The 22230-nt window shown below is 44.5% G+C and overlaps 1 protein-coding gene across 5 annotated transcripts; it reads right to left on the reverse strand.

The window, feature by feature from the left end:
- Window positions 1-9726: 9726 nt before the first annotated feature.
- On the reverse strand, window positions 9727-18347 carry PRODH2 (proline dehydrogenase 2). 5 transcript variants are annotated; one of them, XM_045846845.1, is made up of 10 exons: window positions 18122-18347; window positions 17961-18045; window positions 17849-17888; window positions 17497-17608; window positions 17326-17412; window positions 14696-14776; window positions 14458-14613; window positions 14215-14381; window positions 11677-11787; window positions 9727-10270 (listed from the first exon to the last, which is right to left on the reverse strand). In XM_045846845.1, exons 1-10 carry the CDS (start codon window positions 18296-18298, stop codon window positions 9970-9972), a joined length of 1317 nt encoding a protein of 438 aa, XP_045702801.1. In that variant the 5' UTR covers window positions 18299-18347; the 3' UTR covers window positions 9727-9969. The 5 variants fall into 5 exon arrangements, with proteins under 5 accessions (XP_045702801.1, XP_045702800.1, XP_045702798.1 ...); XM_045846844.1 differs by having other exon boundaries at window positions 9728-10270; window positions 17497-17635; XM_045846843.1 differs by adding an exon at window positions 11183-11268 and having other exon boundaries at window positions 10038-10270; window positions 17497-17635; window positions 17849-18045.
- Window positions 18348-22230: the final 3883 nt, after the last annotated feature.

Raw genomic sequence — 22230 nt, forward strand, 5'->3', positions numbered from 1 at the left:
TAGAGGCCTGGCACCAGGGATTCCAAGGCTGGGCTCTCACCTGCCTCCAATTTAGCCTTTATCTCAGCCCAGAACAGTTACCCTGTGAGGAAGCACGATTGGTGGATCCAAAAGGACAGGGTGTAGGGTCACTCACTGACCAATGAAGACCTCCTGGGTCAGGATGCAGAAGCTGTAGAGGTCTAAGTTATCAGCAGGCATATCACCACAGATGAACTCAAGCGGCAGCCTTGGGTACAGTTTGGGGCCTGGGCCTGGGCCTGGGCCTCCTCAGGGGAAGCCCTACTAAGTCCTGTGGAGACCAAGGGGCCTGGTAAGCTATTGGCTGCTAGACAGGGACACTGGGCATGCAGGTGAGACAGGTAGTCACCTTGGCCAGGACTGGTCACACCAACTACACAGCATGTGAGCTGAGACTGCCATGAATATGCCAGTGGGTCTGCAGAAACTGCAGTGCCTCCAGTACCTGCTGCAGCAGGCAGCCAGGCAGCAAGCTTGACATAGTGCAGGACCACCCCTTGCTTTGTCCCTGGGGGTGCAGAGCCACATGCAGGGAGCCCAACCACACAAACTCAAAAAGAAGAAGCAGCACCAACAGGTTTGCCAAGGGACTCAGTGCCATCGGCGGCAGCAGGTTGGGGCAGTGCAGGGTGCTAGGTGGGAGGAAAGCAGGCTACTCAGAGGCCCAAACCTGCAGAGGGTGGAGCCTGCACCTTGGCAGAGATCACCATGTGCCAGGGGCTGCTGATCTATACCAGCTACCAGACAGAAGGGAAACAGACCCCAGATCACAAAGCCTGGCTGTTAGAGAGCCAGCACCTGGTCTTTACCATTAGAGGTACAGCCACCTCTTCTTTGCAGTCTATGAGACAAGCACACAGGACTGCATACCCACTATCCAGTGGTGGTGTGGGGTGGTCACTTCAGTTGGAGGGCTCTATGTGAGGTGCCAGTCCAGAGGTGAAGACACTATACCATGGCTACTGTCACATTTCCCAGTCTTTTGTTTATGAACATTTGAGTTGGGAGGGCAGGTAGGAGACTGGTCTGTGAGACCAAATTGGCATGGGGAGTAGGCTAGGGGTGTCACATCTGCAGTGCTGAAGGTCAGCACATCAGGCTGCTGCCCAGTGACTGGACGGCCCCTCCACCTGGAGGTGGGGAGGGGAGAGAGTATACATCAGAGACAAAGGGGTTTTCCTTGCGAGGAGAGCTGGAGATCTGGACTCTCCCCAGAGTGCTCTGCTGGACAGCCAGACGGGGTGTTGGAGGGACTATCTCTCACTTGGCCATGAGTGTGTGGGAGCTGCTCTTGTAGGTGCAGTTGGGCTCACCCTAGGCTGGAGGCAGCTGCTTGGGGTCCATGAGGCATATACCTGTTACTGGCCCTAATGGCCACAGGCTGCTCAGCTGGAGAAGGTAATGAGACTATGAGGCATGAAGAAGACAGGGGTGGTCCTTCTTCTCCCAACCTCTCCCACTTACCTGGCCAAACCCCAAGGCTGAGATTTGGGGAGATCTGATCTGCTTTGGCCTTGGTGCCCTGGGGTAAAGGGCAGTCTGAGGGTAAGTCTAGGGTAACTGGGAGTGGTGGGTGGGTGGGTGGGCTTCCCAGTGTGAACAGTTACTTGTCCACCTGCATTACCCACAGCAAAGACAGGGAACCACATAAGCTGTGTCCAGAGCTAGCCTGCAATTGGCCCAGGAATGCAGTGAATGTCAACTCACCACTGTACACTAGTGTAGATATGTGGGCAAAACAGAGTTGTAACAGCTCCAGCACCTGAATGAGGGGTATGTGGGGTGAGGTAGGGTGGGGGTGCTGGCCCTGATGCCCCCTCTTCATTTGGGCCACTGTTTACCTCCTGGCTCTGCTTGGCCATACCACCCTGCTCTCTAGTCCTGAGGAGTGCAACCCTGCTGGTAATGTAGATGTAGGTCATCTCCTGCCTTTAGCAGGTGCTGTACCACCAAGCTGCAGCCTAAGAAGGTGTCTCCATGCAGAGGTGTGCTGCTCAAGGCAGCAGCTATAGCAGAACAATGAGGACAGGGCTGAGGGATGAAAGGAGTCACATGGGAGGTGGATGTCAGTACAGGAGGGATAGCTCGGGGACACAGGTCCTTGAGAGGATGAGAAGATTACTGTGAGCATGGGAGGCACCAGGAGACTGGGAATACTGATTGGAGAAGAAAAGGGGTTCATTGAGAGGTCAAGAAGTGTCACAGGGGACAGGAGGGTCATCAGGAAGTGGGAGTGGGTCATGATGGAGACAGGCCTCTGGAAGAGAGAGCCTTGGCTCTTGGGACTGACACGTGGGACCCTGGGAATGTAGGGGTATCACCACATGTGCATTCACTGGTTGGGTTGGCACCAAGCATGGCAGAGCTGTGGCCCAGCAGTGCTGAGAAGAGCTCCGTCTGCCCAGCAGATTTCTCACCATCGAACTGGACAACTGAGGGGCAGCAAGGCTCAGGACTATCCCTGCCCCTTTCTCCAGACAACACCTTTGCCAATCCCCAGCCCCTACAGCCTTTCCCTGACTGAGTGACCCTTGACCCCAGGTTCCATCCCTGTGTCCTGGAACCTCCACCCTCCGAGAACTCTGCCTCAGAATCCATCTCAACACAGTGCTTATCATTAAGTCCAGAGTTTTGGAACAAGGGAAGACACCTACCTACCATGCCAACATCCACCATCCCAGAGGTGTTAAAATCACACAAAAGGACCTAGGAGCCAGGGCAAAGTGAACTTTATGGGGACTTGGGCTTACATGAGCCTCATGTACTGTGGAGGGCAAGTAGCCTCCACCTAGCTCTAATTCAGTATATGTATAATCCCATCCAATTCAAGGTAAGCAAACTACATTTTATCAGGAAATCTCTCATTTATTTATTTATTTACTTATTTAAAAAAATTAAAATTGATTGAAGAGAGGGAGTGAGAGAGAAAGAGAGAGAAACATTGATGGTTGTTCCATTCATCCATGCATTCATTGGTTGATTCTTTGTATGTGCCCTGACTAAGGGATCGAACCCACAACCTTGGCATATCAGGATGACACTCTAACCAACTGAGATACCTGGCCAGGACTCTCTAGTTTATTTTTGAATACTACATGTAAGAACAGAATCCAGGTAGCAACCTCCTTGGCACCTTTATCTCCATGTCCTTGACAATCCCCTCCCCCATTGTCCTGCTGAGATCACCCATTCCAAGTCCTCAGCCTCTGCACCCATCTTGCCCCAAGCACTATTTTTCTGCACCCATCATCCTTGAGTTCCTCTTCCTTAAGGCCCTACCCCATATCCTCAGGGAGAGCAACTGCATAGACTCCTTGTCCTTGTACTCCTATATCCTTGGCAGACATGGCTAATCAATCATGCACTTGGTTCAACCCAGCTTGGTCTCTAAAATCCCTTCAAATGAGATCCTTCAGGAACCTCTGAATATCACACTTACTGCATCTTATTTTTCTCAGTACCCCCATATTTTTCAATGGCATCCTAACTGGTTTTCTGCATTTGTCTTGAATGATCCCTGCAGAAGCATCTTAAAACACAAAGCATTTCTTTATATAGTTAATTATTATAATGATAATCACTTCATTTTATGTACAGATACTCTTACACAAGGTTCCAAAAAAAATTTGAAAAGAGAGCAAGACTCATTTTTATGGGTTAGTATGACCTTAATTCCAAAACCAGATGAGTTTCCAGAACCAGAAAATGAAATTACATATCAATTGTATTTGTGATTATGCAAAACTCCTAAAAAAGAAAGCGGTTAACCCATTGATTTATTCCCAGAAAGCAGAATGACTCCATAAAAGAAAATCTATCAATGTAATAAAACACATTCATGGATTAAAGGACAAAAATCATGTTTAACTCAGTAGATACAGAAGGGGCCTTTGATAAAATTCAATACCTATTTGTGATTGAGGAAAAACACTTCAGAAAACTGATAATAGATAAGAGCTTCCTTACTTGATAAAAATTATAAAGCAAAACCCAAAAGCAAGCATGATACTTAATGCAGAAACATAGACTTGTTCCCTTAAATATGAAGAACAAAGAAAAAAATTGCCCATTGACAACAAAGTTTGAGAATTCTGGCCAACAGCTTATGACAAAATAAATTAGAGTTTAGAGATTGAAAGCCTGAGACCAAGCTGTCACCATCTGCAGATAACAATAAAGTAAAACAATCAACAAACAATTACAACTATTAAGCAAGTTCACAAAGTGATCCGATACACAATCAAATTCCCAAATCAAAAAACCCAGAAATTGTAAACTGGGTAATATTAATTTCCTACCTACAACTCCAATGGTTTCCCATCACACACAGAACAATAACCAACAATATTCATATATATTCCTTTTGAGGCCCTTTCCTATCTGTACCTGCTTCCTCTTCAGTTGCAGTCCTCACCCTGGGTCCCCTTGCTCCCTGCTGCTACACATATGCAGTTTGTTTTGACTTCAGGGCCCTTCCACTGGTTATTCCATTTTCTGAAATACATTTCCCTCAGCTTTTTGAAAAAGATTTTATTTAGGCATTTAAATTATATTTTATTGAGTATGCTATTGCCGTTGTCCCATTTTTTCCCCTCTGCCCCCCTCTGCCTGGTACACTGCTTCCCTCCAGCAATCCCCCCTTTGGTGCATGTCTGTGGGGCATGCATATAAGTTCTTTGGCTACTCCATCACCTATACTGTTCTTAACATTCCCCTGTCTGTTTTGTACCTACCAATTTGTGCTGTTTATTCCCTGTATCTTTGCCCCGTTCTTCTCCTCCCCTCTCCCAACTAATAACCCTCCAAATGATCTCCATATTTATTATTATGTTCCTGTTCTGCTTGTTTGCTTGGTTTGTTATTTGGATTCAATTTTTGATAGTTGTGAATTTATTGTCATTTTAATGTTCATTGTTTTGATCTTCTTTTTCTGATATAATTCCTCTTAGCATTTCATATAATAATGGCTTGGTGATAATGAGCTCCTTTAGTTTTACCTTGTCTGAGAAGCATTTTGTCTGCCCTTCAATTTTAAATGATTTCTTTACTGGGTAGAATAATCTACATTGTACGTTCTTGCTTTTCATCACTTTGAACATTTCTTTCCAGTCCCTTCTAGCCTGCAAAGTTTCTTTTGAGAAGTCAACTGACAGTCTTGTGGGAACTCCTTTGTAGGTAATTGTCTACTTTTCTCTCACTGCTTTTAAGATTCTCTCTTTATCTTTTTTGTTTATTTTATTTTTATTTATTTATCTTTTTAGAGAGGGGGAAGGGAGGGAGGAAGACCAGGAGAGAAACATCGATGTGTGAGAGATACATTGATCGGTTGCCTCTTGCATACCCACAGTGGGGGACCTGGCCCACAACCCAGGCATGTGCCCTGACTGGGAATCAAACCAGCAACTTTTTGGTTTCCAGGCCAGCACTTAATCCACTGAACCACACCTGCCAGGGCTCTCTCTTTATTTTTTAACCTTTGGCATTTTAATTATGGTGTGTCTTGGTGTGGTCCTTATTGGGTCCATCTTGTTTGGGACTCTCTGTGCTTCCTGGACTTGTATGTCCACTTCCTTCACCAAATCAGAGACATTTTCTTTCATTACTTTTTCAAACAAGTTTTCAATGTTTTGTTCTTCCTCTTCTTCTTCTGGTACCCTTATGATTCAGATGTTGGTACATTTACAGATGTCCCAGAGGTTCCTAAGCATATCCTCATCTTTAAAAATGTTTTTTTTCCCTGCTGTTTTGATTGAATACTTTTTCCTTCATCTTGTTCCAAATCATTGATACGATTCTTGGCTTCATCCTCTCCACTGTCGGTTCCCTGTAGATTTTTTCTTTTTTTTAAGATTTTATTTATTTATTTTTTAGAGAGGGAAGGGAGGGAGATAGAGAGAGAGAGAGAGAAACATCAATGTGCGGTTGCTGGGGGTCATGGCCTGCAACCCAGGCATGTACCCTGGCTGGGAATCGAACCTGGGACACTTTGGTTCCCAGCCCACACTCAATCCACTGAGCTACGCCAGCCGGGGATTTTTCTTTATTTCACTTAATGCAACCTTCATTTCTGCCTGGGTCTTTTTTATGGCATTGACGTACCCAATGAATTCCTGGAGCATCCTGAAAACCAGTGTTTTGAACTATGCATGTGATAGTTTGCTTAGCTCCATTCCTTTAGATATTTCTCTGGAGTGTTGTTCTGTTCTTTCACTTGGGCCATATTTCTTTTTCTCCTCATTTTGGCAGCCTCCCTGTGTTTGTTTCTATGTATTAGGTAAAGCTGCTTTGACTCCCTGTCTTAGCACACCTGTTAAGTTATATGGTGTGGAGCCTTACGTAATTGCCAGGGCGGGCCAACCAGCATCACCACTCTGTTGCTCTGTGTGGGGGCGGGCTCATAGAGGGAACAATGCTGATGCCTGGCCTCTGGAGTTTTGCTGAGGAGGAAGCTGTATCCCAACTTCAATTTAACTTTCTCCCCATATGCCACTGGTGCCCTTCCAGATGTTGCCCTGGTGCTGAATCACAGAGAGGGTGGGTCTGCATGAGTCCTAAGTCCATTGCAAACCCTTGAACAAGACACAGTTTCTTCTGCTGCACTGATCCCCACTGGTTTTTATAGTCAGAAGTTATGGGGACTTATCTTCCTGGTGCTGGGATCTTGGGCTGGATGTTCTGGACTGGGGCTGGATTCCTCAACCTGAGGTAGCACTCCCATTTTTTTATCCACCATACTTGGATGTTGTTCCCATCTCTGTGCCTCTGTGCAGCATCCTGCATTTCCACAGCTCTCTGTGCCTCTCCTCAACTCAACCGTCCCTACCCATCTGGATGAATGTGGCTTCTTTAATCCTTGGTTGTCGGATTTCCACAGAGCATGATTTTATGACAATTCTGGGTGATATTTCTTTTGCAGTATATCTGTATGTTTTGCTATAATTGTGTATGGAGGCTAGGAGTGTTTACATATGCCTCCATCTTGACTAGAAGTAGAGTATCCCAGTAGTGCCAAAATTTCCCCCCACCACCCAGGAACCCCCACTCCCTCAGGCAATCCCCACACCATTGTTCATGTTGATGGGTCATATGTATGGGTTCGTTGGGTACTCTATTTCCTACACTGTACTTTACATGTCCATGGTTATTTTATAAATACCTATTTGTACTTCTGATCCCCTCACCTCTTCACCCGTTCTCCCACAATCCCCTCCCATCTGGCAACCATCAAAACTCTCCGTATCCATGATTCTTCCTCTGTTCTCTTTGTTTGCTTATTTTTTTAAAGATTTAATTGTTGATAGATATGTATGTATTGCCATTTTATTGTTCATAGTTTTGATGTTTTTCTTTTTCTTAAATGAGTCCCTTAACACTTTATATAATATTGGTTTGTTGATGATGAACTCCTTTAGTTTGTTTCTTGTCTGGGAAACTCTTTATCTGACTTTCAATTCTAAATGATAGCTTTGCTGGGTAGAGCAGTCTTAGCTGTAGGTCCCTGCTTTTCATGACTTTGAATATTTCTTGCCAATCCCTTCTAGCCAACAAAGTTTCTTCTGAGAAATCAGCTGACAGCCTTAGGTAGTCTTACAGTCTAACTCTCCTGTAGGTAACTAGCTGCTTTTCTCCTGCTGATTTTAAGATTCTCACTTTATCTTTAACCTTTGGCATTTTAATTATGCTGTGTCTTGGAGTGGGCCTCTTTGCATTCACCTTGTTTGGGGCTCTCTGCGCTTCCTGGACTTGCATGTCTATTTCTTTCACCAAATTAGGGAAGTTTTCTTTCATTATTTTTTCAAATAGATTTCCAATTCCTTGCTCCTTCTGTTCTCTTTCTGGCACCTCTATGATACAAATGTTGAACCTCTTGATGTTGTCTCAGAGGCTGCTTATACTATCTTCACATTTTTGGATTCTTTTTTCTTCTTATTGTTCTGATTGGTTGTTTTTTGCTTCTTTATGTTCCAAGTCATTGATTTTATTCTTGACTTCATTCACTCTACTATTGTTTCCCTGTTAATTATTCTTTATTTCAATTAGTGCAGCCTTCATTTTTGACTGGATCTTCTTTATGCTCTTGAGGTTCTCACTAAGTTCCCTGAACTTCATAACCAGTGTTTTGCACTCTGCATCTGATACATTGCTCATCTCCATTTCATTCAGCTCTTTTCAGGGAGTTTTGATCTGTTCTTCTTTTTGGGCCATGTTTCTTTGTCTCCTCATTTTGGCAGCATCCCTGTTTTTAATTTTATTTTTCTTCTATGTATTAGGTCGAGATGCTATGACTCCCTGTCTTGGTATCGTGACCTAATGTAGTAGGTGTCCTGTATGGTTCAGTGGCACAGCCTCCCCTACCACCCAAGCTAGGTACTCGAGGTTCACCCTTTGTGTGGGCTGAGTACACCCTCTTTTTGTAGTTGAGACTTGTTTGCTGTTGGCAGGTCAATGGGGGAGGTATTTACCCAGGCCTCCCAGGCCTCCCACACCAGTCAAATGCAAGGGCTGGTTGTGACCACTGACCATCAACCTCTGTCCTCCATGGAGGATCAGCTGTGCAGGGACAGGGTGGTGGTGCTCAGACATGGCCTGTAGCTGTCCACTACGTCCAAAGGCCCTGGGGTTTCCCAGGTGGTGCAGGCCAAGGTCAGCCCTGACATGTGTTTTTCTTGGGGCACCCTGCCTGAGCTATAAAGCAATCTGAGATGACTGTTACTTGTGCTGGGCTTGGAGATCACCAGTCAAAGACAAGCTGTGAATCTAGGATGGCTGCTGCTAATTTCATGCTTGGAGCCACTTAGCAAGATGTATGGGGGGTGGGGGTTGTGCTCAGGACTCACTGAGGCCAGCTGCTGTTTGCTTGAAAGGATTTAGGAAGTTGTGAAGCCTGAGCCAAGACCAGCCATTCGTAGGAAAAGCTACTGTTAACACCTGTCAGTTGGGTGAGATGGAGCCTCAAGGGATCCCCAGTGTTGGTCAAACATCATTAGCCAGGTTAATGAAGTCTCAGATATGGCACCGGCCTGCTGACTCTGTTACTCTATCAGGGGAGTGTTCAGAAAATACACAGTGACCTCTGTCCACCTTTCTGTCTGGGAGAAGGCTGTCTCCCAGTTCTCACCCTGATGCTAGAAACTTCAATCCCTCCCTGTATGCCACTGGTGCCTTTCAAGCTGCTACCCTGGTGCTGTAGCTCAGAGGGAGTGAGTCTGAATAAGTTCGTGTGTGGTTTCTTTAAGAGGAACTCCTGGGGACTCCAGAAGTTTCTCCACTGACTCAGTCCTGGCTGGTTTTTGCAGCCTTGATTTATGGGGACTAATCTTCCTGATGCTAGAACCCTGGGCTGGGGGCTTGGTGTGGGGCTGGGACTCCTCACTCCCAAAATACCTCTCCCAAATTTTTATCCACCACAAATGGATGTGGTACCAGCTGGTTCTGCATCTCCGCCCCTCCTACCAGTCTGGATGGTTGGGGCTTCAACCCATAGTTATCAGACTTCTGTTCAACTTGAAGTATTCTGATGATTCTGAGTGATGGTTGTTCTATATTTTAGTTGTAATTTTGATAAGGTTGTGTAAAGTGGCTAGCCTTTTCTGCCTATACCACCACTTGACTGGAAGTCAAAAATATTAATTTATTTAGAGGGAGGGGAAAGAAGGGAGAGAAACATAGATTGTGTACCATCTCCCTGTGTACTTTGTGTACTTCCTCCCTGCACATGTTGCCTTCACCCAGACTCTTGGCTTTACTGCCTCAGGTGTGCTCTTCATCTGGGCATCCACTGGAGTGAAGGAATTTCCTGCTTCAGCCACTGACTGGCTGAGTAAAGCTGACCCCAGAACTATCACACGGTAGACTGCTTCAGGGTGGAAGAGGCTTCATTAGTTTTTGCTCAATCTTTTTGCTATGCTTTAGGCTTATCTAACGGTCTCTCACGAGCTGCAGAACACCCTAGCTGGGCTGGGTGAGGTCAAGACTAGTCCTTCTCCAAGGAGGCAGCTTCAGTGCAGGGTAGCAGCTTGGGCAGTAGCTCAGGACCTTTATTGACCACATAACCACTGGGTGTGCTAACATAGTGCCCTCAGGCCCCGCCCCAGCAGCCTCCGTCGAAGTTCTTGACTGAGCAGCTCCCATTCCCTGCGGGCCCCGTGCAGCACACTCTGGTTCTCCTGGGCCCTCCGGATCAGGTAGGGGATCACCTCCTCCAGGGAGCCATAGGGGATGGACTTGTATACAGCATAGCCAGCCTGCCCTGCAGGGAGAGTGTTGATAAGATGTTGATAAGAGTGTTTGGAGAGAGGCTCCCATAGGCCCCATCTGGAACAAAGATTTCTAGTTCTGAGAATATGGCAGATAGATGAGTTAGACAAAATTTCCCACTGAAAAACTAAAAATTCTGGAGTAAACATTTAAAGTTATTAAAATGCTCCCAAGAGAATAAGGAACTTCCTAATCCAATAATTAAGAGAAAGGGAAAACCAGAGAGGGAAGGGATGCACAGGAAGCACTTCTGCCCTGAATACAAAATTGAGTTGCTATTTGATGGCTTTACAGAGTTGAAGGGATACAGAAATTGAGGCCTAAAGTCTGAACAGGGTGAGAGGTAGAAAGGAGAGCTTCCTCGCATTAAGCTGGAACCCCAAAATGAACACTCTCAGAGTAAGAGTTCCCTCTACTCCCAGGGAATGACCTTGACCCAGCTTATGCACAGCAGGGAAGAAAACAGAGAAATCCATCTCTGAGAGGTTGTGGCTGTGCTTTAGTCTGCTTGCATATTTGCAGACCAAATTTGCATATCTGAGATGTCTCAGGAAACCTCAAGCTATGACTTTAGGATACAACAATTTTGTAGCCCTTAGCATCTGGCAGAGAAAGACATAAATCTTCTGGTCAGTCCCTGGGGAGCAACGTGGTAAAGATAACAAAGCACATAGGAAAGAAAACACCATGATCAAAAACTAGCAAAACAACAGAGAGCAGGTACAGAGACAAAGGCCTACAAGACTTTAGACATTGGAAGAGACTGGGCCATCTGCAAACTCTAGATAGGAGCATGGTAAGGCATTGGTTGAAATGGGAGAAGGACCCTGGCTGAGAAGGAATGAGGCCTGGGGCTGGGTGGGGCATGGTGATGGTGGTGGTAGGGAACGGGCCATTCACATACCCAGTGCCAAGGAGACGTGGTCACACATCCCCAGAAGTTGTCCAAAAGAGACAGGCCCATCCAGAGGAATGCCCAGCTCCCACATGCTACAGAAAAGGCCACATCATCAATCCAGACAGTGGCTGGATCCAGAGCTCAGTCAGCCATTGGCATCCACATGGCTGTTCCAGTTATTTAACTATTGAAATACTTCTAAACTTAATGATAAAAAATCCACTGCTCTAAGATGCCTGAAATCTCTCCAGTGAATTCCATTCCTTCCCTGGAACCCTAGGACTTCCCAGTATCCTAGCATATAAGGGGTGATGCCTTGTTCAGCTAGGGACTATAAGACCTATAAGTGTAGCAGAGGTTTAATGTTTTTAATATCCTCCGAGAATTCCTCTGAACCTACTGTTGCCACATTCTGCCCCTCATCTTGTTCCACGTCCACCACCCTCTACCCATTCCAAGCATGTAAATTAGGGAGAAGAAGGAAGGGGCCCACTTCATACCGTTTTGTTGCCTGATGAACAGATTCCTCATTGTGGGATGCCACCATGAGGTGGCACATGGAACCACGGTGGGAAACATGGGTCAACATCAGCTCCAAACAGCGTCTGTAACTGAAGACAGATGGTCCAGTTATGGTACCAGGTGAGTGATAGTCAGGCCTCAGTGACTAGGCATTTCTGTCCTTGGGACATGGAGTTCCTAGGGACAAGAACTCTGGAGTCATAAAATACCCCACTTCCACCTGGACCAGTTGCAAGGGACATCACTTCTTTGAGCTTTTTCCCTCTTTTGTAACAATGCAAGTTCACCTAAAAGTGATGCTCAGAGGATGGAATGAGATGAAGGTATACAAAAAGCCTTTGGCCCAATGGCATTCTCACAAATAAGGGCCACATCACACACACGACATGACATTTTCTTGAGGTCATTCACTGCAACATTGTCTACAGAACATGATTAACAACAACCCAAATGTCCTTAAGTAGGGGACTGGCTTGATGAATGGTGGTACACAGAGTACAGTGGAGTGCCATGCAGCTGTATAAAGAACAAGGACACTCTTGGTACTGACCTGGGAAGGTACAAAGACTGGAAAATGCTTTCTGAACTGCTATAGGCCAGGTGCCACCCTATGACCTTCACCGCTATAGTAGTTATTTTCCACTGCCTTCCAGATCTGTTCTTTGCCCTTCTCTGCCCCTTAGGAAGCTGACTTTTTACATCCTGCAACACCCAGTCATGGGCAGATTAGAAGGTGGGAGGGAAGAGAGCTCGGGCATTTTGTCCTTTAGCCCCCCTCCCTGGCCCACCCTATCTGTCCACACCTCCTCCAGTGTGGCCCTTCTTCCTCACCTATAATAAGGTTGTAACCACTTCCCACTTTTGTGGGTTTCTGAGTGCCTCAACACTCCCTATGGATTATTTGGACCTTACCCATGTTCCATTAATTTTTTAATATTATTTTTTAGTGATTTTATTTATTTATTTTTCCAGAGAAGGAAAGGGAGGGAGAAAGAGAGGGAAACACCCTTTGGCTGTCTCTCATGGCCCCAGCTGAGGACCTGGCCTGCAACCCAAGCATACATCTTGACAGGGAATCAAACCTGCGACCCTTTTGATTCACATGCTAGTCCTGAAATCCACCATCCAGGGCACTCCATTAATTTAGTCCCTTTACTATAAATCTCCTTTATCTTGCCTGACACACATATGTTCACTCACCTCACTCTCAAATCAACTCTGTGAGGCAGATGTTCTGGTTATCTTCATTTTACATAAGCAGAGTTGAAGCTGAAAGAGGTTAAGTCTCTTGTCCCCAGGTCACACAGCTAGAAATGGCTGGGCTGGGATTTGAGCTCAGACTATCTGATGCTCCAAAGCTTGTGCTCATCACTAGACTATTTTGCCTTTAAGAGAGGCAGTTGAGTAGAAAAGCAAAGAGCAATATGTAGACATGTGACTTTTGCAGATACAAAAATCTTTGTGTTTGCCTCTGTATGCATAAAGGAATTTAAGAAACACCTGTAAGAAACTAACAAAAGGGATTACCTGTGGGGGCCAGGGAGACTCCATAATTAGATGGGGATTTTGGTCAAAATGAGATATGTTGGTGTATTAATTTTCATATCATTTTAATTTTTGCATCATGTGAATTCATTATTCACTCAAAATATATATTAAAACATGAGTGGTACCATGCCATGGAGGATGTGCAGAACCTGGAACCCTCATACAATGCTGGTATGAATGTAAAATAGTGCGAGACCGTGGAATACCATCTGGCAATTCCTCCAAAGTTTAAATGTGGAGTTATCATGTGACACAGCAATCTCACTCCCAGATAACTGAACTTTCAGTTAAAGAATGGGTGATGAGGTATTCTAGTTTTTGCTAGGGAGGTCAGGGAAGGCCCCCTGCGAAAGCACCAAATACACAAAGACCTAAGGAGGTAAGGGATTGAGCCATGAAGCTGTCTGGAGGAAGAACGTTCTAGGCAGTGGGACAGGAAGTACAAAAGGCCCTGGGGATCATCAAGCAGTGCAGAGAGTGAGGGGAAAAGTGGAAGGAAAAGTTAGAGAGATGGCGGTGACCAGACTGCATGGGGCCTTGTGGGCTGCTGTAAGGATTTGGGGTTTACTGAGGGTGCAATGGGATCCATGAAAAGATTTTTAAAAAATAATATGGGTTTTTAAAAAACATTTTATTTTTATTGATTGTGCTGTCACAGTTGTTCCCACATTTTTTGCCATTCCCTGTCCATGGAAGGATTTTGAACTGAGGAGGGACGTGATTTGACTTGAGTATAAACAGGACTCCCTCCAGCTGCGTGTGGGGAAGAGACAGGGAATGGGGGTCAAAGGGGTGAGAAAGGAGCCCAAGGAGAAGGCTACTATTCAGGTGGGATGCAGGGGTGTGCTGGACCAAGAAGAGGGAGTAATGTGTAGACACATACAGGATGCTCAGTATCTTGTGTTGTGAGCTCTAAAGGTTAGATGCTATTATTACTTGTCACAGAGCTTGGCCTGGCCCACTCCTACCTCTGACTGGCAGCCTCATAGTCAGGCTGAGTGGGATCTTTGGTTCCTTGGAGCCGGGCCATCTCTCTCTCCATGTCCAAATACGCCCCTCGTACCAACTTCACTCCGAAGGCCAGGCCAGCCCTGTCTGCAGCTTCAGCATCCCGCCTCAGTCGCTCGTGTGTGTCCTGGCAAAGTACACAGGCTGCTTAAGGTCAGGATGCTGAAATTCCAGCCTGAATAGCCCAGGAATGTACCACACACCTTCAGATAAGCCTGGTAAGTGTTCCACACCCAGGGCCCACCATCCCTGGAGCTGTTCCAGCGCAAGGCCAGGGCGGCCACCAGCAGAGAAAGAGCAGGGTTCAGCGAGGTGTACTCAGCATCCACTAGGAGCCTCACGTGTTGGGCCTGGGCATGCTGAGGGCGAGAGAGACTGTGGTCAGAGCACCAGAGGTGTCTAGCAGGTACAGTGGAGCTAGGCCACAACAGGAGGCATTACCTGTACCACCCTTTGCAAGCGGCTCAAAGAAGCCTGGAGATGACTGTTTTGCTCAGTGCTGAGGCAGGAGACCTGGAGGTCCTAGGGGAGGGCAGCCAGGAAGGTGAGAGTAGCTCAGGACTTCCTTATAGGGCCTAAGTCTCCTCTCCCACACCACAGGAAGGGGAAAAAATTAGAAATTGTTAGGAATCTAAAAAGTTGCTATTTCACATATATATGCAATTTATTGAAGTGTAATACGATGGTTAAGACCCCAGAAACTGACTTGAATCCTGGTTCTACCACATACTTTGTGGCCTTGAGCAAGTCATGTAACCTCTCTGGGCCTCAGTTTTCTCCTCTGTAAAATGGAAATGATAACAGTAGCTTCCTCATGGAGTTACATGGATAAAAATGGGTTAACATGTGAGATGTGCCTAGACATAACAATGACAGGACAGTGCCAGAAAATAATTAGCACTCAATACATGTTGTCATTATTATAGTAATAGGTAACTGCATATACTATTGTGTTTATTTACTTTCCATAATGATCCTAGTAGACAGGTGTCATTCCAAGCTCCATTTTCCAGTGAGGAAACTGAAACTTAGACAGAGAAGTAACTTGGAGTTGGCCTATAGAAAATGCTTAGAGCAGTAGCTAGCTCATAATAAATGCCATGTTTTCCTCCTATTAGTCTCTTAGGACCTCAATTTCCTCAACAAATACCAAGGCCTCATTGTATCCTTCTAGGCTCCACCCTATCTGGCCCCTCTGTTCTCACTGCCTTCCACTGTCCATCTTGCTCTCTGCCCTCCAACCACACTGGTCTCCCTGCTATTAAACATGCCAGGTACCTTCCAACCTCAGAGCCTTTGCTCTGGCTGTCCCTTCTACCTGGCACACTTTTCCCGCAGAGGTCCACTTACCTCTCCTCCAGATCTTTGTTCCAATATCCTCTACTTAATGAGGTTCTCCCTGGTTTAAATCCTCAACTCCCTGTCTGGGGCTTTCCTTGCCCCTTCCTCAGCCTTTTTCACCTACAATATTTATTTATACCTAACTTGTTACATATTGGCTTTGGTTTTCATTTTTAAGTGTCTCTTACGCCCTCCCTGACAGGAAATGAGTGCCTTGATGGCAGGGAGTTTGTTTATCTTGGTCATTGCTCCTCCACCCCTAGCACAGCACCTGGAACATGATAGATGGCCAATGATAACTACCTCTAACTCAGCTCTACCGCATTGCTTGGGGTGGTGGAGACTTGGAGGCTCCCAGGGTATCCATCCCAGGAAAGATAAACCACACCACTAGAAGCAGCAATTGTACACAATGGAATTCTATTCACAAAGACACTTGGATGGAACTTAAAGTCTGAGTGCTTAGGAGAAAAAGTGTGTAACAGATCAAGATAGATAACATAACACTATTTGCATACATCTTAAAATGTATCTCCCAGATTAATGGAGCAGGACACAAGGGAGCTTTTGCAACTATAGAAACATTCTATAACTTGATAAGGATTTGAATTGCTCAGTTTCATGCATTTGTACAAGCTTGTCAAGGGGAACATTTATGGCCCTGGCTGGTGTGGCTGAGTTGGTTGGAGCATTGTCCCATGAACCAAAAAGTTGTGGGTTCTCTCTCCAGTCAGAGCACATGCCTAGGTTGCAGGTCTGAGCCCTGAATGGGGAGCCCCAGTTGGGGAATATGGGAGGCAACCAATTAGTGTTTCTCTCTCTCTCTCTTCCCTTTCCTCTCTTTAAAAGCAGTGAAAAAATGTCCTTGGGTGAGGATACAAAAAAAATTTTTTAAGCATGCATTTACAATTTGTACATTATTCATTATATGAAAATTTTACCTGAAAAGAAATAAAGCACTATAAATAATTATTGAGCTCTAATTAGTGACATACTTTCTGAAGCATTTGGAGGGAAGTGTGCTGATGTGAGCAACTTACTTTGAAGTTCATAAAAAAATAAGATGGATTGATAGATGGACAGAGCAATGGAGAGAGGGACAGATGGTTTAAAGCAAGTATAGTTAAATATTAACAATGGCAGGTATATGAGTGTTCATCGTAAGATTCTTTAAACTTTTATATATGTTTGAAAATTTTCATAATGAAATGTTGGAAAAACATGGCTTCAAACAGTATATACTTGGCAAAACAAAATCACAATAATAAAGATATACACTATACAGGACAGAGTGGGTGCCAATGGCAGGCAGGGTAGAAATAGGACATGAAAAGAAAAAAGAATGAAGAAGTGGATGTTTGGATGGGTGAATGAATGATTAAACCAAATCCCATTGGTCTAATCACAACTTCCAGCATATACTAGCATAGTTAAGTAGATTGATAAAATGTTCATATACTTATTTCTATTTGATAAAAAGCTGCTGTCTCAAACACTCCTGAGAGCTTTGAGCCCCCAGGCCCCTCCCCTAGAACCCCCAGATGACCCATATTCCATCCATTCCAACTACAGCCACATTTATTCTGATTGTTCTGAGCCTGGAAAGTAGTGGTAGTTAAATAGTTTGAACAAACTACTTGAAGGTGCCTGCTACATACAAGTCCAGGGGATTCTGCTCCCTCAACATTCCCCACCAACTATTCATTTCTTCCCCAGACTGAGATTCTTACCCGCCCAGAGTCCATGGCTTCTGCCAGCCTCTCAGGGCTCAGCTCCAAGGAAGCTCCTGGCCTTCCGATACATGAAGTTAGCACCTTCTGGAACAGGGTGGTGGATGGGGTGGTGAGGTGGACATGGTAGGCAGCCAGCCACACCTTCCTCCCACATCCTGGGTCTCTTACACAGAGCCAAGTGCTGATCAACGCTGTCAACTTCAGCTGCATGAGGATGTTCCCAGTTGGGGCAGAGGTCTTCAAGAGGCTTCGTGACAGCTCCACACACCGCAGCATAGCCCTGAGGTTCCCCTCATACCAGGACTCACTGCCCAGCCAGCAGGCATCAGGTCCTAGAGCCTACTAACCCCCCTTCCCTGGGCCCTGGGCCCTGGTTCATCTGGTCTTCCTTTTAAATTTTATTTTTTCCCCTTTTTTAATTTTTAAAATTTTATTTTTAATATAACTTCCCATGAGGGACAAGCCAGGGACTAGGCATGTATGGACTGTGATGGCCCATGAGGTGGTTGTGCTTACTCACCCAGTCTTGACAGTTGAGTCTGGCTCCTCCTCTGTGGGCACTGCCAGCAGGGGCCGGAGGCTTAGGGTCTGCAGCTGTTGCACACAACCCCTCACCTCTTCTGCTGTCTCACCTGCCACAAACTGCCCATAGATAGAAGCTCGGAGAAGAGCTCCGGAGAGCCGGGAGCCCAGGAGTCGCTGAGACCAGGCCTGGAGCTGTGGTAACAAGGAGCGAGGGCTCAGAGAAAGACCTTGTGGAGCCCTAAAGCCAGTCCCCAAGGTCATTGCTCACCGCTAGGCCATGAGTGACCAGAGGGGGCCAGGCACACAGTCGCAGCACCAGCAATGCCCGCATCAGTTCTCCTGTGCCCTTGAGGTGGAAGGCCCCACCATCAAAACTCAGGGGCTGCCAGCCCCTAGTAGGGCTGCCAGCCTGGGAATAGAGCACTTGACAGGTCCGGAGCATCATGAATCCCTCACCACTTTCACACTAGATAAATGGGCTTTGGAGGCTGCAGTCTACCAGACAGGGGCAGTGACTGATTAACCAGACGTAGGCAGTGAAAGGCAAATCTTTAGGATCACAGGCTTCTTGGGAAGCAGTTAACAATTAACTAAAAGGGACAGAGTTCAGAATAACTTGGACAGGAAGACCCCGAATAACAGTTCTCTATACCCTCAGTATGATAGCTCACAATTATTCAGTGTCCACATTTGCTACTAGGTGCTAGTGAGAGCTTGGCTTTGGGAGCAAGGATCTTTTGGTTCAAAGCAGTTTGGCTTTGTGATCTTAGGAAAGTTTCTTGACCTCTCGTTGAAATTGCTTCATCTTACAATCAGAAAGAGTACAGTATTGAATAAATTTGAAAATGCATATAACCTGTAACCCATCCATTTCATGTTAAGTATATATCCTAGAGAACTTGAACATGGAAATCAGGAAATATGTACAGAAAGGAACGTTCATAGCAGCACTGTTTTCAGTAGGTCCAACTGGGAATCACCCAACTTTCCATCAACTGCAGAAAGGATACATACATTGTGGTATATTTACATAATGTAATACTATACAGCAATAAAAGAACAAACTACTGATACACACAACCACATGGATAAATCTCACACACATAATGTTAAGTGAAAGAAGCCAGACACCAAAGAGCACATGTTGTATTATTCCATTCAATAAACTTGAAAGCAGTCCTGGCTGGTGTAGCTTGGTGGATTCAGTGCCAACCTATGAATCAAAAGGTCACCAGTTTGATTCCCGGTCAGGGCACATGCCTGGATTGCAGGCCAGGTCCCTGGTTGGGGGCATATGAGAGGCAACCCATCAATGTATCTCTCTCACATTGACATTTCTCTCCCTTTCTTTCGTCCTCCCTTCCCCTCTCTAAAAAGTAAATAAATAAAATATTTTTAAAAAACTTGAGAGCAGGGAAAATGAAATGAAGCAAATGTATTGGGGATATGTACATGGGTGGTTCAATTATAAAAAAAAGACAAGCAAGAAAATGATTACCTTGGAAGGTGGGAGGAGTTGTCACTAGGTAGGTGCTCATGGGGGCTTCTATGTCCTTTATTCTATTATTTGAAGATTTTATTTATTTATTTATTTATTTATTTATTTATTTAGAGGCGAAAGGAGGGAGAAAGAGAGGGAGAGAAACACAGATGTGAGATGGATTCGTTGCCTCTCGCACATGCCCCAACTGGGAACCAGGCTTGCAACCTAGGCATGTATCCTGACAGGGAATCAAATTGGTAACCATTGACTTTGTGGTACGACACCCAACCCACTGAGCTACATCAGATGGGGTTGTCCTTGATTCTTAAGGTGGTGATGATTCACAATTGTCTATATAGTATTTTTTAAAGCCATACATTTATATTTTGTACTCCTGACTATAAAATACATTTAACAATAAAAAGTAAAAAATCATAGGTAGGGAGTGGGAATAAAAATTATCGGTTTCACAGGGTTGTAATGAGGAATCAGTGAGTTCATGGACACACAGTGGTACACAATATGAACTTAGTAAGTACTGGCTGTGATTAGTGCATGTTGTGTATGCATAATCTCATTGGTGCTATGTCCTGGTGAGGTATATACTATTAATCACCCTTGCATCTAGGGATCCAAAAAACCACCTCAGGTTCAGTAATTCACTGGAGGGACTTGCAGAATTCAGAGTTTTTTACTCACAGTTATGGTTTATTATACTGAATGGATACAGATTGAAGATATCAAAGGGAAGAGGAGCATAGAGTCCAAGCGATGCCAGGTGCAAGTCTAGTTGACCTTTCCCAGTAGAATCAAGTGAATAGCACCCAGTTCTCCCAGCAACAATGTGTGACAAGATATAAAAAGTACTGCAGCCAGTGATGCTAACATGAGCTTTGGTGTCTGGGCTTTTTATTAGAGGTCAGTTACATTGGCAAGGCTATGTTCACATGACTGAACTTAGTCTGCAACCCCTCCAGAGTGCACACTAATACCGTACAGACCAAGGCCACCAGGTAAATCAAAATGCTCTTATTGAGCAGGCCATTTCAAGGGCTTAGAGGTTATCCCCCAAGAGCTGGAAAAAATTAACCTGCCATTCACAGATGTTATAAACAGAGACCCAGAGAGGTAGAGATATTTTCCTGAAATCATGCAACCAGTTGGTGGCCAAGTGTGGGTTCAATGATCTTGTTCTCTAGACCCCAGGCCTGAAAATTTTAATCATTCCTTTCTACAGTTTTTTCTTTAGTACCCAATTCACAGACCTGAATGATAAGACTCAGATTATAAATCCAGCAAAGCCTGAACTAAAAGAATTCAAACTTTTAAAAAAATCATCACAGTTCATATTTTAAATAAAACAATACAAAAGGAGGCAAAGTGAAAAACGTGGTTTTTTTCCTACTCCTAAATTTAAATCCTTCAATTTCCTTCCTTTAAGATAGTGAGGTATCCTTGCAGAGATAGTCTGTGCACAGAAATGAACCTATACATATCACTTATTTATTATATACGTAGGAAATATGGGGGGGGCGTGGTGGAGGGTAAATGCAGACAACTGTACTTGAACAACAATAAAATAATTTTAAAAAAGAAAATATTACTCATCCTTTTGCACATTAATTTTTTTACTTAACAATGCTTTTAAAGATAACTCCAGTCTTATAACTTATATTTCTGTAACAAATTTGAAAAATTCTTTAGTATTTCTTCTTTTAATCATTGATAGAATTTACCAGTAAAACCATTTGAACCTGGAGTTTTATTTGTGAGGAGGTATTTAATCATGAATTCAATATCTTTTTTAAAATTATATTTTATTGATTATGCTGTTACAGTTATCCTGATTTTCCCCCTTTGCCCTCCTAAGCCCAGCACCCCTGACTACCTCAGGCAATCCCCACAGCATTGTCCGTGTCCATGGGTCATATGTATAAGTTCTTTGGTTTCTCTATTTCTTATACTGTACTGTATATCCCCATGGCTATTCTGTAACTACCTGTGTATACTTCCTAATCCCCTCACTTTTTAAAAAGATTTTATTTATTTATTTTTAGAGAGAGAGAGAAACATCAATGTGCAGTTGCTGGGGGTCATGGCCTGCAACCCAGGAATGTACCCTGACTGGGAATCGAACCTGCGACACTTTGGTTCGCAGCCCACGCTCAATCCACTGAGCTACGCCAGCCAGGGCTCCCCTCACCTTTTTACCTATTCTGTCCTACCCCCCTCTGACCTGGCAACCATCAAAATGTTCTCTGTACCTTTGATTGTCTCTCTGTTCTTCTCATTGTTTTGTTTGCTTTTTAGATTCAATTGTTGATACATATGTATTTTTTGCCATTTTATTTTTCATACTTTTGATATTTTTCTTAAATAAGTCCCTTCACATTTCATATAATAATCATTTGGTGATGATGAACTCCTTTAGCTTTACCTTGTGTAGAAAGCACTTTATCTGTCCTTCAATTCTAAATGATAACTTTGCTAGATAGAGTAATCTAGGTTGTAGGTCCTTGCTTTTCATCACTTTGAATACTTGCCAGTCCCTTCTTGCCTGCAAAGTTTGTTCTAAGAAATCAGCTGGAAGCCTTAAGGGAACTACTTTGTAACTGTCTGCTTTTCTGTTGCTGCTTTTAAGATTCTCTCTTTATCTTTAACCCTTGGAATTTTAATTATGATGTGACTTGATGTGGTCTTCTTTGGGTTCACCTTATTTGGGACTTTCTGTGCTTCCTGGGTTTGCATGTCTATTTCCTTCACCAAATTAGGGATTTTTTTCATTATTTTAAAATAAATTTTCAATTTCTTGCTCTTCCTTTTCTCCTGGCATCCCAATGATTCAGATTTTGGCATGTTTGGAAATGTCCCAGAGGTGCCTTATATTATCCTCA

This window comes from Phyllostomus hastatus, unplaced genomic scaffold, assembly GCF_019186645.2.
Source record: "Phyllostomus hastatus isolate PE091 unplaced genomic scaffold, TTU_PhHast_1.1 phas_contig_5, whole genome shotgun sequence".
NCBI lineage: Eukaryota > Metazoa > Chordata > Mammalia > Chiroptera > Phyllostomidae > Phyllostomus > Phyllostomus hastatus.